Raw genomic sequence first — 16,474 nt, forward strand, 5'->3', positions numbered from 1 at the left:
CACCCCTGCAGACTCACATAGACTTATGTATACAGTGAGGGGAAAAAGTATTTGATCCTCCGCTGATTTTGTACTTTTGCCCACTGACAAAGAAATGATCAGTCTATAATTTTAATGGTAGGTTTATTTGAACAGTGAGAGACAGAATAACAACAAAATCCAGAAAAAACGCATGTCAAAAATGTTATAAATTGATTTGCATTTTAATGAGGGAAATAAGTATTTGACCCCTCTCAATCAGAAAGATTTCTGGCTCCCAGGTGTCTTTTATACAGGTAACGAGCTGAGATTAGCAGCACACTCTTAAAGGGAGTGCTCCTAATCTCACCTTGTTACCTGTATAAAAGACACCTGTCCACAGAAGCAATCAATCAATCAGATTCCAAACTCTCCACCATGGCCAAGACCAAAGAGCTCTCCAAGGATGTCGGGGACAAGATTGTAGACCTACACAAGGCTGGAATGGGCTACAAGACCATCACCAAGCAGCTTGGTGAGAAGGTGACAACAGTTGGTGCGATTATTCGCAAATGGAAGAAACACAAAATAACTGTCAATCTCCCTCGGCCTGGGGCTCCATGCAAGATCTCACCTCGTGGAGTTGCAATGATCATGAGAACGGTGAGGAATCAGCCCAGAACTACACGGGAGGATCTTGTCAATGACCTCAAGGCAGCTGGGACCATATGTAACCGATGTGAAATGGCCAAGGGTCCCTGGTTCGAGCCCGGGTTGGGGCGAAGAGAGGGACGGAACCTACACTGTTACATTGGTGCCGTGACCCGGATCATTGGTTGCTGCGGAAAAGGAGGAGGTCAAAAGGGGGGTGAGTGTAACCGATGTGAAATGGCTAGTTAGTTAGCGGTGGTGCGCGCTAATAGCGTTTCAATCGGTGACGTCACTCGCTCTGAGACTTGAAGTAGGGTTTCCCCTTGTGTTGCAAGGGCCGCGGCTTTTGTGGCGCAATGGGTAACGATGCTTCGGTGGGTGTCAGTTGTTGATGTGTGCAAGGGTCCCTGGTTCGAGCCCAGGTTTGGGCGAAGAGAGGGACGGAACCTACACTGTTACACATAGTCACCAAGAAAACAATTGGTAACACACTACGCCGTGAAGGACTGAAATCCTGCAGCGCCCGCAAGGTACCCCTGCTCAAGAAAGCACATATACATGCCCATCTGAAGTTTGCCAATGAACATCTGAATGATTCAGAGGACAACTGGGTGATAGTGTTGTGGTCAGATGAGACCAAAATGGAGCTCTTTGGCATCAACTCAACTCGCCGTGTTTGGAGGAGGAGGAATGCTGCCTATGACCCCAAGAACACCATCCCCACCGTCGAACATGAAGGTGGAAACATTATGCTTTGGGGGTGTTTTTCTGCTAAGGGGACAGGACAACTTCACCGCATCAAAGGGACGATGGACGGGGTCATGTACCGCCAAATCTTGGGTGAGAACCTCCTTCCCTCAGCCAGGGCATTGAAAATGGGTCATGGATAGGTATTCCAGCATGACAATGACCCAAAACACACGGCCAAGGCAACAAAGGAGTGGCTCAAGAAGAAGCACATTAAGGTCCTGGAGTGGCCTAGCCAGTCTCCAGACCTTAATCCCATAAAAAATCTGTGGAGGGAGCTGAAGGTTCGAGTTGCCAAACGTCAGCCTCGAAACCTTAATGACTTGGAGAAGATCTGCAAAGAGGAGTGGGACAAAATCCCTCCTGAGATGTGTGCAAACCTGGTGGCCGACTACAAGAAACGTCTGACCTCTGATTGCCAACAAGGGTTTTGCCACCAAGTACTAAGTCATGTTTTGCAGAGGGGTCAAATACTTATTTCCCTCATTAAAATGCAAATCATTTTCTAACATTAGACATGTGTTTTTCTGGATTGTTTTGTTATTTTGTCTCTCACTGTTCTATTAAATCTACCATTAAAATTATAGACTGATCATTTCTTTGTCAGTGGGAAACGTACAAAATCAGCAGGGTATCAAATACTTTTTTCCCTCACTGTATGGAAGGGTAGGGTCCACTGGAATGACATACAAGATGCACACAGTCACACACACATTGATTTTTACACTCAGATGCTACATATTGATTTACAGATGGTACTGCTGCATGGTTCTGGAGCATGACCGTACGTCAGAATACCACCTTACCCTCCCTCAACCCACATATTCTAAACGTAATGACTCCAAATTCACTCTTTGTGTGTCGAGGAAGCCCAAGGCGGAGATTAGTTGAAATGATTGTCAGACAAACATCTGTTATAGCAGCTTTAACTCTGCTGCCTTGCAGTTCAAATTCAAGTCCCAGCAGCACACAAATCAAATAAGGTTCTCATGGTGGTTGCTGCCAGCCTTTTACACAGTCTGTTGGCGTGTCATCTTCCTCCTCAGGTGGGGACTGTGCCAACCTGTTGAAAAACATTGGCCCGCTGCCGGTGGACATGACCAGGATGTACTTTGCGGAGACTGTCTTGGCACTGGAGTACCTCCACAACTACGGCATCGTACACAGAGACCTGAAACCTGACAAGTGAGTCTGGAACCTGACTAGCCAGGTGTCCTGCTCATATTATAAGTTAATGGCAGTGTGTCTTCTACTTTGTGTTCATGTGTATAACAAACATTCTGGATTTGTTTTTTGTTTTTTTTAACACCAAGGCTTCATTCTGCATTGTTCACTATCCAGCATCAACTTCTGTTTGTTTGTAAACTATTGTTTTCTAATGTATTTTCTTCCTGTGTAGTTTGCTGATCACGTCCATGGGCCACATCAAGCTGACTGACTTTGGCCTGTCCAAGATCGGCCTGATGAACATGACCACCAACCTGTATGAGGAACACATCGAGAAGGACACAAGGGAGTTTATAGACAAGCAGGTGAGGTCTCCATTTCTCTCTGTCCTCTTTCTCTAAATGTTTGTCTTAATTGGTTTCTAATGTCCTCTACAACTGTCTTGTCTGTCTGTCAGTGTCATACCTTCTCATTTGGTTTAGCTACCTGACTTATACTCTCTCTTGTCCAATCTCCATTCTTAAATCCTCCCTTCTGGTTCTCTCTGTCCCAGGTGTGTGGTACTCCGGAGTACATTGCTCCAGAGGTGATCCTGAGGCAGGGCTATGGGAAGCCGGTGGACTGGTGGGCTATGGGCATCATCCTCTATGAGTTCCTGGTGGGCTGCGTGCCTTTCTTCGGGGAGACACCCGAACAGCTCTTCGGACAGGTGGTCAATGGTGAGAGTCATCTCCTGAATGGGGGAAAACGTTAGCCTGGTTAAATTAGACCGAATGCTATGTTTTACTGTTTTTAATCGTTCGCTCTGGTTTATCCAGGCTAGGGTAACATGGCTCTGACTGGTCAAATGAATTCAATGAGTAGGCTCTACAAGCACCTTCTGTCTTTTGCCATGGATTGCCTCTGTTGCGTGGTGCAAAAAGACTGTGATCCAAACACACCCTCTAGCTTTTCTTACTCTGGGATAGGCAGATGTCTTTGAAACATCTAGTCACCAATGTCAAGATGAACTTCTCGTCATCAATATCACAGTTCCCACCTACCAGTCTGTTTTGAATTATTGTCAAATGTTTCATGTTGTGTTGTGTGTAATTCAGATGATTATAGTATTCAGGAAATGTGTGTGTCACAGATGACATCATCTGGCCTGAGGGGGAGGACGCCCTGCCTGCTGATGCCCAGGACCTGATCACCAGGCTGCTGAGGCAAAGCCCTCTGGACCGCCTCGGGACTGGTGGGTGTCTTTTTCTTTTTTATATTTTTTTACCGCTTTCTTCATTTCTCATTTTGGAGTCTACGTTTATTGTAATTAAGATTTAGGAATATGTTTCGGGAGCATTTCTCCGTCACTGTGGACGCGCTACCGTGATGTTTCCGGATAATCGTGAATAATGATGAATGAGAAACTTCTAGAGGCTCCACGCACAACTCATTGTATTTTTTTTTCTTCACTGAAACGTATTTCAATGTCATGATTGTTTTTATTACTGAGATGGTTTGATGAGATTCATCAAAAAAGCATCACCTAAAGTGTTGTGGGTTTGACTATCTTGGCCATATTGATTACATGGTTTGATGAAAACACTTATCCCTATGTTACTCCCAGGGGGGACACCAGAGGTTAAGATGCACATGTTCTTTGTGGGTCTGGACTGGAACGGACTGTTACGACAGAAAGCTGAGTTTATCCCCCAACTGGAGACTGAGGACGACACCAGCTACTTTGACAGTAGGTGGTGACCTTTACCACTCTCATTTGGGAGTATTTAAATGTTGTTGTGTAAGACAGTGAAGGTAGAAGTTGCCTGTAAACAAGGGCGGTGAACATAACCTGCTCTATGCTGGATGAGTGTGTGGGCTACTGACTTGCAATGTGCGTTTGTGTTGCTCTCCAGCCCGATCTGAGCGGTACAGTCACCTGGGCTCAGATGATGACGACGATGATGAGACCTGTGATGAAGACACGTCCCTGGAGCTCAAGCAGTTCTCCTCTGTGGCACATCGCTTTAGCAAGGTGGGAAATGACCCAATGTTTGTTCATATCGTTTAGATTTAGAGTATGCCAAACATATATTTTACTGAAGAATACTCCTTGCAACACTGCCCCTTGTAAAATCATCATGTTTTGGTTTGTCGAAATACAACAAATATTTGTTAACTGGAAAATAACTTCCCTTCATGCGAAAGTCTCACTGTAATGACTTCCCCTTCAAACGGCTTTACTGAAATAACCTGTGGTTTTGTTAGTAAGCATTAAAACATTTTTTAGGAGGTCATGCTTGTTTTTTCTGACCTTTTTCTGACCTCTGAGTGCCCCCCCCCCCCCCCCCCAGGTGTACAGCAGCACGGAGCACCTGTCCACCTCCACGCCATCCATTCATAGCCTGTCTTCGTCAGAGCGCAGCCACAGTGAGGAGAAGGTGGGGAGGTGGGAGGGGAGGAGTTTCCTCTCCCCAGGAGAGGGACACAAACAGGGGGCCAGCAGGGACCAGAGGAACGAGGGACACAGAGGAAGGTAAGCAATGAAGTTCCTTGGTACAATAACACAGCACTCAGACTACACTGTTTTGTGTGAAGTTGTGAGAGGAGTCTAGCTTTAGCCGGAACAGCGGCAAAATTCACTAAACAGCGTTATATTTGCGTCTTTCTATGCTTATAAGGGAGACATCACATTCCACTCCAAATAACTATTGAAAACATGCACACATTTTAAAGTTAAATATAAATTAGTGGGCAGCAGGTTTCATTCTTCCATCAATTTTAGCATAACCAGATCGCAACTGCCCTCTAAGTGTATCCTTCCATTCAGTCCTCCCCTCAAGTCCTCTAGCCTGCGTCCCAGGGCCTCCTCCGGTTCGTCCCAGTCAGAGAGGAGTGCCAGTCCGCTGGTGATGAACAGCACCCAGAGCCTGGACACCATGCCACGCTTTGCCATCTCAGCCGAGGATGAGGGTGAGTTGAGACTACACACAAATGTGTTTAGGGCTACACACGCATAGTTGGAGACATAGACACACTGTCATAAAGTAAACATACACACAGGATTTTCTTACTGGGCTTACATTTCTAAAAGATAAAATTGCACACACTCCAGCCAGCACATTCACTTAACCCCCCCTCCTCTCTCAGATGGCGTAGTGTCCAACTTGCGGCGTATCCGTCTCCGTAGTAACAGCACCGGTACGCGGCCCTCCTACAGGCGTGGGGGGTCCCGCCGCTTCGGGCACCAGCCGGACACCCCTGAGAAGCCCAGATCCCCCGCGGGCTGCATGGTCCCCAAGTCTGCCTCCGTCTCTGGCCTGTCCCTCATCACCCCAGGTTGGTAAACCTCCTGGAGCTAGCTATCGTGTACTAGCCTACACTGACACATTAAGAGTGTCTGGTCTCAAGTGGTACCTTATTCCTGGTGCATGTGTCGCTTCATAGAATTCTATTTCTGTCGATTTTGCTTTTGTCCAGAGCTTTGACTAAAAGTATACTTTTTATATGGGCCATTCATTTGAGATGTAGCCACTGTCTCTAGGTTAGCATAATGCTAGCAACAACAACACACCTAGTATTGTACTGTATATGTAGCCTACAGTGCCCTGCAAGCCTGTGTGATTTGATATGCTTGTTCCGGCTTCATAAACAGACTATACTTTGCTAAATTTCCCAAGAAATTCCTCAGTCCTAGCATATGGCCTCTCTCCATACCCCCCAGACACTGCGGATGGTGCCCCCGCCAGCCCCAAGTCATCCCTGTCCTCCAACCCCTCGTCCCGGGACTCGTCCCCCAGCCGAGGGGACCCGTCCCTCAGTAGCCTGCGCCCCCCCGTGGTCATCCACAGCTCTGGGAAGAGGTTCGGCTTCGCCGTGCGAGCCATCCGTGTCTACATGGGTGACTCAGACATCTACACCGTGCACCACATGGTTTGGGTAAGTGTACCTACCACAGAATGAAATGAAATGGAACACTAGAATGGTCTTTGGCAACCCGGCAACGCAACTACAGGACGGCCATCTTGGTCAGGGAAATCTGGCTATTCAATCTTAGTCTTACAGTTTCTACTTTAGCCAACATGTTATTTTGTCTTGTTGTACATTTTAGTTACGTATTTCAAGGCTGCGTTGGAACAATAACTTTTCAATGATCCAAGACCACTCAGTTAATCCCTACCATTGTGACAATGAGTTGTCATAATGCTGCATCAAATGTACATGATCCTAGGGGCATTGGCAAACACAATGTACAGTGGCTTGCGAAAGTATTCACCCTTTGGCATTTTCCTATTTTGTTGCCTTACAACTTGGAATTAAAATGGAATATTTGGTGGTTTGTATCATTTGATATACACATGCCTACCACTTTGAAGATACAAAATATTTTTTCTTGTGAAACGAACAAGAAAGTACACAAAAAACAGAACTTGAGCGTGCATTACTATTCACCTCCCCCAAAGTCAATACTTTGTAGAGCCACCTTTTGCAGCAACGACAGCTGCAAGTCTCTTGGGATATGTCTCTATAAGCTTGGCACATCTAGCCACTGGGATTTTTGCCCGTTCTTCAAGGCAAAACTGCTCCAGCTCCTTCAAGTTGAATGGGTTCCGCTGGTGTACAGCAATCTTTAAGTCATACCACAGATTCTCAATTGGATTGAGGTCTTTGCTTTGACGAGGCCATTCCAAGACATTTAAATGTTTCCGCTTAAACCACTCGAGTGTTGCAGTATGCTTAGGGTCATTGTCCTGCTGGAAGGTGAACCTCCGTCCCAGTCTCAAATCTCTTGAAGACTGAAACAGGTTTCCCTCAATAATTTCCCTGTACTTAGCACCATCATACCTTCAATTCTGACCAGTTTCCCAGTCCCTGCCGACAAACATCCCCACAGCATGATGCTGCCACCACCATGCTTCACTGTGGGGATGGTGTTCTCGGGGTGATGAGAGGTTTTGGGTTTGTGCCAGACATAGCGTTTTCCTTGATGGTCAAAAAGCTAAATTTTAGTCTCATCTGACCAGAGTACCTTCCATATGTTTGGGGAGTCTCCCACATGTCTTTTGGAGAACACCAAATGTGTTTGCTTATTTCTTTTCTTTAAGACAATGGCTTTTTTTCTGGCCACTCTTCCGTAAAGCCCAGCTCTGTGGAATGTACGGCTTAAAGTGGTCCTATGGACAGATACTCCAATCTCTGATGTGGACCTTTGCAGCTCCTTCAGTATTATCTTTGGTCTCTTTGTTGCCTCTGATTAATGCCCTCCTTGCCGGATCCATGAGTTTTGGTGGGCGGCCCTCTCTTAGCAGGTTTGTTGTGGTGCCATATTCTTCCCATTTTTAATAATGTATTTAGTGGTGCTCTGTGGGCTGTTCAGTTTTGGATATTTTTTTTTTAACCCAACCCTGAACTGGACTTCTCCACAACTTTGTCCCTGACCTGTTTGGAGAGCTCCTTGGTCTTCATGGTGCCGCTTGCTTGGTGGTGTCCCTTGCTTAGTGGTGTTGCAGACTCTGGGACCTTTCAGAACAGGTGTGTGTGTGTGTGTGCGCACAGGTGGACTTTATTTAACTAATTATGTGACTTCTGAAGGTAATTTGGCGCACCATATCTTATTTAGGGGCGTCATAGTAAAGGGGGTGAATACATATGCACGCACCACTGTTCCTTTTTTTTAAACTTATTTATTTTAATTTTTTTAAACAAGTAATTTTTTCACTTCACCAGTTTGGACTATTTTGTGTATGTCCATTACATGAAATCCAAATAAAAATCTATTTAAATTACAGGTTGTAATGCAACAAAATAGGAAAAACGACAAGGGGGATGAATACTTTTGCCAGGCATTGTAATTAATTTATGTGCATCTAATTGCACGGTATACCTCTGTTTATCCTACAGATATTGTATGCAGTAATCATGAGCCTATGAACTGGAGTTACACTGTTAGTACTTGAGGCGGTGTGCCCTAGTGGGAAGACCACTTGGTGCAGCTCACCCTGCACTATTGGCTCCAATATAAATAACATGAGCAAGTCTACTTCTGATAAGCTTCCCAGTAAAGCATTAAAAACAATCAAGCAACCCAGAGAAGTGCTAAAAAATTGCTCGTATTAACATATGCAGCCCGAGAAACAAGATCCATGAAGTCAATAACTTGCTTGTAACAGATGACATTCATATTCTGACTATCTCTGAAACGCACTTAGATAATACCTTTGATACAGTGGTAGCAATGCATGGTTATAACATCTACCAAGAAGACAGAAATGCCAGCTTAGACGATCTAATGTTAAATACTGTTGAAGTAAAATGGCTACAGGATGATCTGCCTCACCTAAAGCCCATTATTGTGGGAAGCTGCTATAGACCAAGTGCTAACAGTCAGTATCTGGATACCATGTGTGAAATGCTTGATAATGTATGTGATAAGAGAAGTATATTTTCTGGGTGATTTTTAAATATTGACTGGCTCTCATCAAGCTGCCCACTCAAAACTTTAAACTGGAACTAGTGCCTGCAACCTGGTTCAAGGTGTCAGTCAACCTACCAGGGTAGTTACAAACGGCACAGGAATTAAATCAAGATGTATTGATCACATCTTTACTAATGCTGCAAAATTTTGCATTTAAAGCAGTATCCAAATCCATAGGATGTAGTGATCACAATGTAATAGCCATATCTATGAAAACCAAAGTTCCAAAGGCTGGGCATAATATAGTGTGTTAGAGGTCATACAATAAGTTTTGTAGTGATTCATATGTTGATGATGTAAAGAAATATTTGCTGGTCTGTGGTGTGTAATGAGGAGCAACCAGTCGCTGCATTTGACACATTTATGAAATTGCTTATTCCAGTTACTAATAAGCACGCACCCATTAATAAAATTCCTGTAAAAACTGTTAAATCCCTGTGGATTGATGAGTAATTGATACATTGTATGGTTGAGAAGGGACGAGGCAAAAGGTATGGCAAATAAGTCTGGCAGCCCAACTGATTGGCAAACGTACTGCAAAATAAGAAATCATGTGACTAAATAAAAAGAAACTATACTATGAAACAAAGATGACATGGTAAAAAGCTTTGGGGCACTTTCAATGACATTTTGGGGGGAAAAAAAGCCAACTCGGCTCCATTCATTGAGTCAGATGGCTCATTCATCGCAAAGCCCACTGATATCGCCAACTACTTTAAATTACTTTTGAATTTTTTATTATTTAACCTTTATTAACTAGGCAAGTCAGTTATGAACAAATTCTTATTTTCAATGACGGCCTAGGAACAGATCTGCCTTGAACGACAGATTTCAACCTTGTCAGCTCAGGGATTCGATCTTGCAATCTTCCGGTTACTAGTCCAACGCTCTAACCACTAGGCTATCTGCTGCATTGGCAAGATAAGCAAACTTAGGGATGACATGACGGCAACAAACGCTGACGCTGCACATCCAAGTATATCGGACCAAATTACGAAAGATTACTTGTACTTTTGAATTCCGTAAAATCATTGTGGAAGAGGTGAAATTGTCTATTAATAATGACAAGCCACCGGGGTCTGACAATCTGGATGGAAAATTACTGAGGATATTGCCACTCCTATTTGCCACATCTTTGATTTAAGCCTACTAGAAAGTGTGTGCCCTTAGGCCTGGAAGGAAGCTAAAATCATTCCGTGAGCAAAGAATAGTAAGGCCCCCTTTACTGGCTTAAATTGCCGACCAATCAGCCTGTTACAAACCCTTAGTAAACTTCTGGAAAAAATTGTTGGACCGGATACAGTGCTATTTCACGGTAAACAAATTGACAACAGACTTTCAGCAAACTTATAGGGAAGGACACTCAACAAGCACGGCACTTACACAAATGACTGATGATTGGCTGAGAGAAATTGATGACAAAAGCTTTTGACATTATCGATCATAGTCTGCTGCTGGAAAAACGTACGTGTTATGGCTTTACACCCCCTGCTATAATGTGGATAAAGAGTTACTTGTCTAACAGAACACAGAGGGTGTTCTTTAATGGAAGCCTCTCCAACATAATCCAGGTCGAATCAGGAATTCCCCAGGAATTCCTGATTTGGCCCCTTGATTTTTTTTTTCAATCTTGACTAACGACATGCCACTGACTTTCAGTAAAGCCAGAGTGTCTATGTATGCGGATGACTCGACACTATACACGTCAGCCACTACAGCGACTGAAACACAAAGAGCTGCATTTAGTTTCAGAATGGGTGGCAAGGAATAAGTTGGCCCTAAAATATTTCTAAAAGTAAAAGCATTGTATTTGGGGCAAATCATTCAGTAAACCTCAACTAAATATTGTAATAAATAATATGGACATTGAGATGACTAAACTGCTTGGAGTAACCGTGGATTGTAAACTGTCATGGTCAAAACATATTGATACAACAGTAGCTAAGATGGGGAGAAGTATGTCCATAAAAAGCACTGCTATGCCTTAACAACACTAAACAAGGCAGTCGTGTGGTCAGGTGCCACAAAAAAGGACTTAAAAAAATTGCAATTGGCTCAGAACAGGGCAGCACGGCTTGCCCTTGGATGTACATAGAGAGCTAATATTAATAATATGCATGTCAATCTCTCCTGGCTCAAAGTGGAGGAGAGATTGACTTTTTGAGAGGTATTGACATGTTGAATGCACCGATCTGTCTAAACTACTGGCACACAGCTCGGAAACCCATGTATAGCCCACAAGACATGCCACGAGGTCTCTTCAGTCCCCAAGTCCAGAACAGTGTGGGAGGCGCACAGCACTACATGTAGTCATGGCTCTATGTAACTCTATTCCACATCAAGTAACTGATGCAAGCAGTAAAATATGTAAAATAAAAAAGCACATTGTGATGCAACACAAACATACACATGCATGCACATACACACACGATAACATACGCACTATACACATGCATTTAGTACTGTAGATTAGTGGTGGAGTAGGGGCCTGAGGGCACACAGTGTGTTGTGAAATCTGTGAATGTAATGTTAAAATGGAATAAACTGCCTTAATTTTGCTGGACCCCAGAAAGAGGCAGCAGCTAATGGGGATCCATAATAAATACAAATGCCAAAGCGGTCAGGGTAACGTTCTGATTGGCTCTTCTTCATGTGTTCCTGTAGTGTGTGGAGGAGGACACCCCGGCTCATGAGGCAGGGCTGAGAGCCGGTGACCTCATCACCCACGTGAACGGAGAGTCGGTCCAGGGGCTTGTGCACACTGAGGTGGTGGAGCTGCTGCTCAAGGTGAGACCCCCACTGGAAGATGACTGTCTTAATACTCCTCATTCCCTTCCATTGGTCTTTCCTTCTCTATCTCTACTATTTCCGCTACCTGTAATATTCCTGAGCCTAATGATATCGGCCTAGGTGTAAAACAGCCGAGGTGATAGACCAACGACCCTGGAATTAAAAAAAAAGCTGTGTGTGAAGAGGGTTGGATTATCAGTACAGCGTGTATTCTTGGCTATCGTTCCATGTCTGGGTCATTCGATTTGTTAGTTAAACTTGAAAGGAATACCCATGGGGTAGTGTGACGCCTAAGACCAATTTTAATTTGCAGTCATCTTCCTGTTGTTGAATAAAACAGGATATAATGACATTAAATATGTCTTGCATCTAATGGACATAGATAAATGGCAAGACCAGTTCTTTATCTGTCGTTTTCTCTCTTTATTTTAATTTTTTTTGAACAATGTAATCCAATGAACTGAGCAGGCTGGGCTGACATGCTTATAGCCTTGCTGGGACTTTCTAAATATGAGTATGGTTTTATAAGATTGTGCTGTTATTTCCATAAATATGATCTATTATTGCTACCATTTTTTTTTCGGTCTGTTATTTGGTTAGTTCTCTTAAAATGCCCATATTTCCCTCTGGCCTACGCCAATTGGCGGCCAAGGGTTTGTCTTAGGATGCAAAGGTGTGTCATGAGTCAGGGAGATGGTCTGATGGTCTTAGTGACAACAGACCTAGATATGGGGGGAGGTTTTAGTGGGTGGAATATTAGGACAATTGGAGGCTATGAGGACACTTAATCATCATGGCGCTTTTTAATGGTAAGTTTACGAACATTGTTTGTGATAAGTATAATTGAAACTTGGCTGTCATTATGGTAAGTATAGCCGCTTATAATTGTAATGGCTTAGCAGATCATTAAAAAAAGAGATTTATATTCTAAAAATGTATATTGTTTACAGGAAACTCATTCTACAAATATAGATGAGGTTGGGTGGAAAAAGGACTGGGAGGGAGAAATATACTTTTGTCATGGGCAAAGAAACTCAAAGGGGACCAAATATGGGCCAAATAATGATGATCCACGAAGAAAGAAATGTATATAATCTATTGAGCTCACAAGCAACCAAATAATCTATTATTATGGTGGGAGATTATAATACGGTTTTAAGTACCTCAATGGATCGTAAAGGAAATCACACTACAAACGATCACACTCGAGCACTTAAGGAGATCGCAAAGATCATGGATACATTAGAAATAGTGGATATATGGAGGCTGAAAAAACCCTGACCTAGTGAGATATACATGGGTGAGGCTTCATCAAGCTAGCCGTCTTGATTACTTCCTGGTCTCGTTCTTGCTGGCATCAAAAGTAAAAAAAAAATTTTTTAAGTGTCAATAGGAGACCGAATGCGTTCGGACCACCATCTAATTGGCCTCCATATAACTCTTACAGAATTTCCACGTGAATGGGGATATTGGAAATTGAATCAAAGCCTATTGGATGACAATTTGTTCTTAACTAAGACAAAATAATTCATAATTGACTTTTTTTGCACAACATAGGTACAGCAGATCCCCTTATTGTATGGGGTACTTTTAGAGGCCATTAAAACAAAATAAGTTTAGGTCAAACGAGATTAGATTAAGTAAGGAAAGTGACAGTGCAGGTAGATGGTAATGGAAACTACTATAGAGGCACAAAATAGATTAGAGGAAAAACGAAAAAATGGAGGTACTTATTCAAGTACAATCAAGTGTAATGTATCACAAAAATAAAGCGAATTGGACTGAAAATTATGTGAAATGCACAACATTTTTCTTGAACATAAGTACTCTCAAAAAGAATTTACAGAAATCGTTACAAATTATGGAGTCATACATGATTCACCAAATGTTTTCTTTTCAGTCTCCTCCATTTCCACTGAATGACGTTAACTGTAAGGGATTTTTCCCCAAAAGAATAACACATTTACAAAAAGACTTGTGTGAAACCCAACTTGCAGAAGAACTTTCTGAGGCAATAAATCTTTTCAGTCTGTAAAAACACCAGGGCTTGATGGTATTACCAGTAGAGGTATATCAGACCTTTTTTGATGTACTCAAAGATCCATTATTAGCATGGTTTAATTACTCCTATAAAAATGGTAGACTTTCAGGTACTCAAGGTCTGATTTCAATACTACTAAACCAGGACTCAGGCGGTAAGTATAAATATCCAGTCAATTTAAAAATACTGGAGGCCTCTTACACAAAGGTTTTACCAGATATTGTTCATCCTGATCAGACAGGTTTTTTACATGGACGATATATTGGAGATGATATATAACAATTACTTGAAACAATTGAACATTATGAAACATCCAAGATACCAGGCCTGGTTTTCGGAGCAGATTTTGAAAAGACGTTTGATTTAAAGTACAAAAGTGTCTGTATGCCGATGACTAGTTTTTTCTTAAGTCCGCAATCTGGATCCCTGCACAGTCTCATTGAAAATCTTGATCACTTTTCTAGCCTCTCTGGACTGAAATGTAATTATGACAAGTGTACCATATTATGTATTGGATTATTTAAAAAAACAGTGTTTACACTACCTTGTAGTTTACCAATAAAATGGGTGGATGGGGAAGTAAACATACTTGGTATTCACATCTCAATTCTTTATTGAACTTAACAATTTCAATAGAAAGTTAGCAAAAATAGATAAGATTCTGCAACCATGGAGAAGTAATTACTTCTCTATGGAAAAATCACATTGATTAATTCTTTGGTCCTATCACAGTTTAATTACTTACTCCAGATTACTTTTTTTTTTTAAATCATATGAGCAAAAAATATTTAATCTTATTTTGAATACAAAGCCAGACAAAATTAAGTGTGCCTATTTTATATAATGAGTTTGGGGGGCTCAAATTAAATATTAAAGCTTTAGACCTCTCACTAAAAGCTTCACTCATACATCAATTATAGTTAAACCCAAAATGGTTCTCCAGTAGAGTATCAAGAAAAGCTCATCCTTTGTTCAAAAATTGCTTTTTTGCCTTTATACAGATTACAACTTCTCATTTCCGACTAATTGAAAACGAAATCTTCTTAAACAAACCATACAAAGCTGGTTAGAATTTCAGATTTATCCTGCAGAAAAGATATAACAAATGTTATGGTTAAACGCAAATATACTGATTTAATAAATAAAAAAATACATTCACTATGGAAAAAATGTTTAAAATTGTATTATATTTATTAATGATATTATGAATAGAAACGGAGGAGTTATGTCACATTTGCAGCTATCGAAAATATATGGGAATATCTGCTCAATCCAAATTTACAACCAACTGATTGCAGCATTACCACAAAAATGGAGGAGAAAAGGGAGAAGGTAGGGAACTTGTTTTCCCGCCATATATTAAAGATACAAATTGGCTGAAAGGAATTGGCATAAATAGAAAAATATACCAGTTTCATTTGAGGACAGAAATGTTGACAGCTGCGCTATACATGTTGCAAAATAATGGGGAGAAATTATCCATGTACCGATTCCATGGCACATGGTTTATGATCTGGTTCAAAAAACTACACTTGATTCAACACTTAATTTTTCAATTTAGATTATTATATAAAATTCTTGCCACCAACAGAATGATATATATATATATGGGGCATACAACACTTTTAGCTCTGTAGAGTTTGCTATGAAGAGAGAGAATCAATAGATCATGTATTCTGGTATTGCCCCTATGTAGCTTGTTTCTGGTCACAGGGTCAGGAATGGTTAAAAAATCACAACATGCACTTAAAATTAACCTTACAAATAGCAGTGTTGGGCGATTTGGAAAGCCATAGTCAATAAAATTGAATAATACTCGTAGGAAAAGTTTTCATCTTTAGCTCACAATCTGTGGATACTATACGATTTAGAAAGGTAAAACATTGAAAAATATATGGCACATGGAAACCAAACGAGGGTGGTCTTTGGTGATAGGAGGGATGGGCTGAGGGGTGGGATTAAAGAGCTTATGTTTGGTAAAGTATTATTGTTATGTGACTGTTTTATATAAAAGTACCATGTATGTTTATGTAGCAGAAAAGCTGTAAAACATATTTGTCTTCCGAAGAGGACATGGCGGATGGGTTAATAATAAATATAAATTCCTTCCCTTGGTTGTTCCTTTGCTCCCTCTCTCTCTGGCCTTTTTTTTGCCTTCCTTTATCACTCCAGTATTTGGAGACCAGTAAACCAATATCCCTTCTATTCACAGAGTGGCAACAAGGTGATGCTGCAGACCACAGCCCTGGAGAACACCTCCATCAAGGTGGGCCCAGCCAGGAAGACCAGCTACAAAGGCAAGATGGCCCGACGCAGCAAGAAGAGCAAGAGGAAGGACGGCCAGGATAGGTAAGTGCAGAACATTTACAAGGCTCTCCTTTAAATGAGGAGCAGTTACTCCAGTCACCACGACCAATGTGTAGGACCTACAGTGAGCTCAAAAAAATATATATTTGGACAGTGACCCATACAATGACTTTTAGATTCAAGTGCAGACTGTCAGCTTTCATTTGAGTGTATTTTCATCCATATTGGTAGTGGTGAACCGTTTAGAAATGACAGCAATTTTTGTACATAGTCCTCCTCGATTTTAGGGAACCGAAGGGATTTTGACGTTCACTTATGTGTATTTAAAGTATACTGAACAAAAATATAAACGTAACATG

At 41.8% G+C, this 16,474-nt stretch overlaps 1 protein-coding gene across 3 annotated transcripts in view; it reads left to right on the forward strand.

The window, feature by feature from the left end:
* Nucleotides 1–16,474, forward strand: part of LOC106568951 (microtubule-associated serine/threonine-protein kinase 3) — a 60,108-nt gene that overhangs the window by 38,510 nt on the left and 5,124 nt on the right. For all 3 annotated transcript variants that reach the window (XM_082960752.1, XM_082960751.1, XM_082960750.1), the window contains 12 exons: nt 2,403–2,541; nt 2,756–2,888; nt 3,077–3,242; nt 3,656–3,757; nt 4,130–4,252; nt 4,419–4,537; nt 4,857–5,038; nt 5,333–5,475; nt 5,653–5,841; nt 6,227–6,441; nt 11,642–11,764; nt 16,021–16,157. In XM_082960752.1, coding sequence (XP_082816878.1) covers nt 2,403–2,541; nt 2,756–2,888; nt 3,077–3,242; nt 3,656–3,757; nt 4,130–4,252; nt 4,419–4,537; nt 4,857–5,038; nt 5,333–5,475; nt 5,653–5,841; nt 6,227–6,441; nt 11,642–11,764; nt 16,021–16,157 — 1,771 coding nt within the window. The remainder of the gene's footprint in view (nt 1–2,402; nt 2,542–2,755; nt 2,889–3,076; nt 3,243–3,655; nt 3,758–4,129; nt 4,253–4,418; nt 4,538–4,856; nt 5,039–5,332; nt 5,476–5,652; nt 5,842–6,226; nt 6,442–11,641; nt 11,765–16,020; nt 16,158–16,474) is intronic.

The sequence above is a fragment of the Salmo salar genome, chromosome 14 (genome assembly GCF_965601325.2).
Source record: "Salmo salar chromosome 14, fSalSal1, whole genome shotgun sequence".
In the NCBI taxonomy this organism is placed as follows: Eukaryota; Metazoa; Chordata; class Actinopteri; order Salmoniformes; family Salmonidae; genus Salmo; species Salmo salar.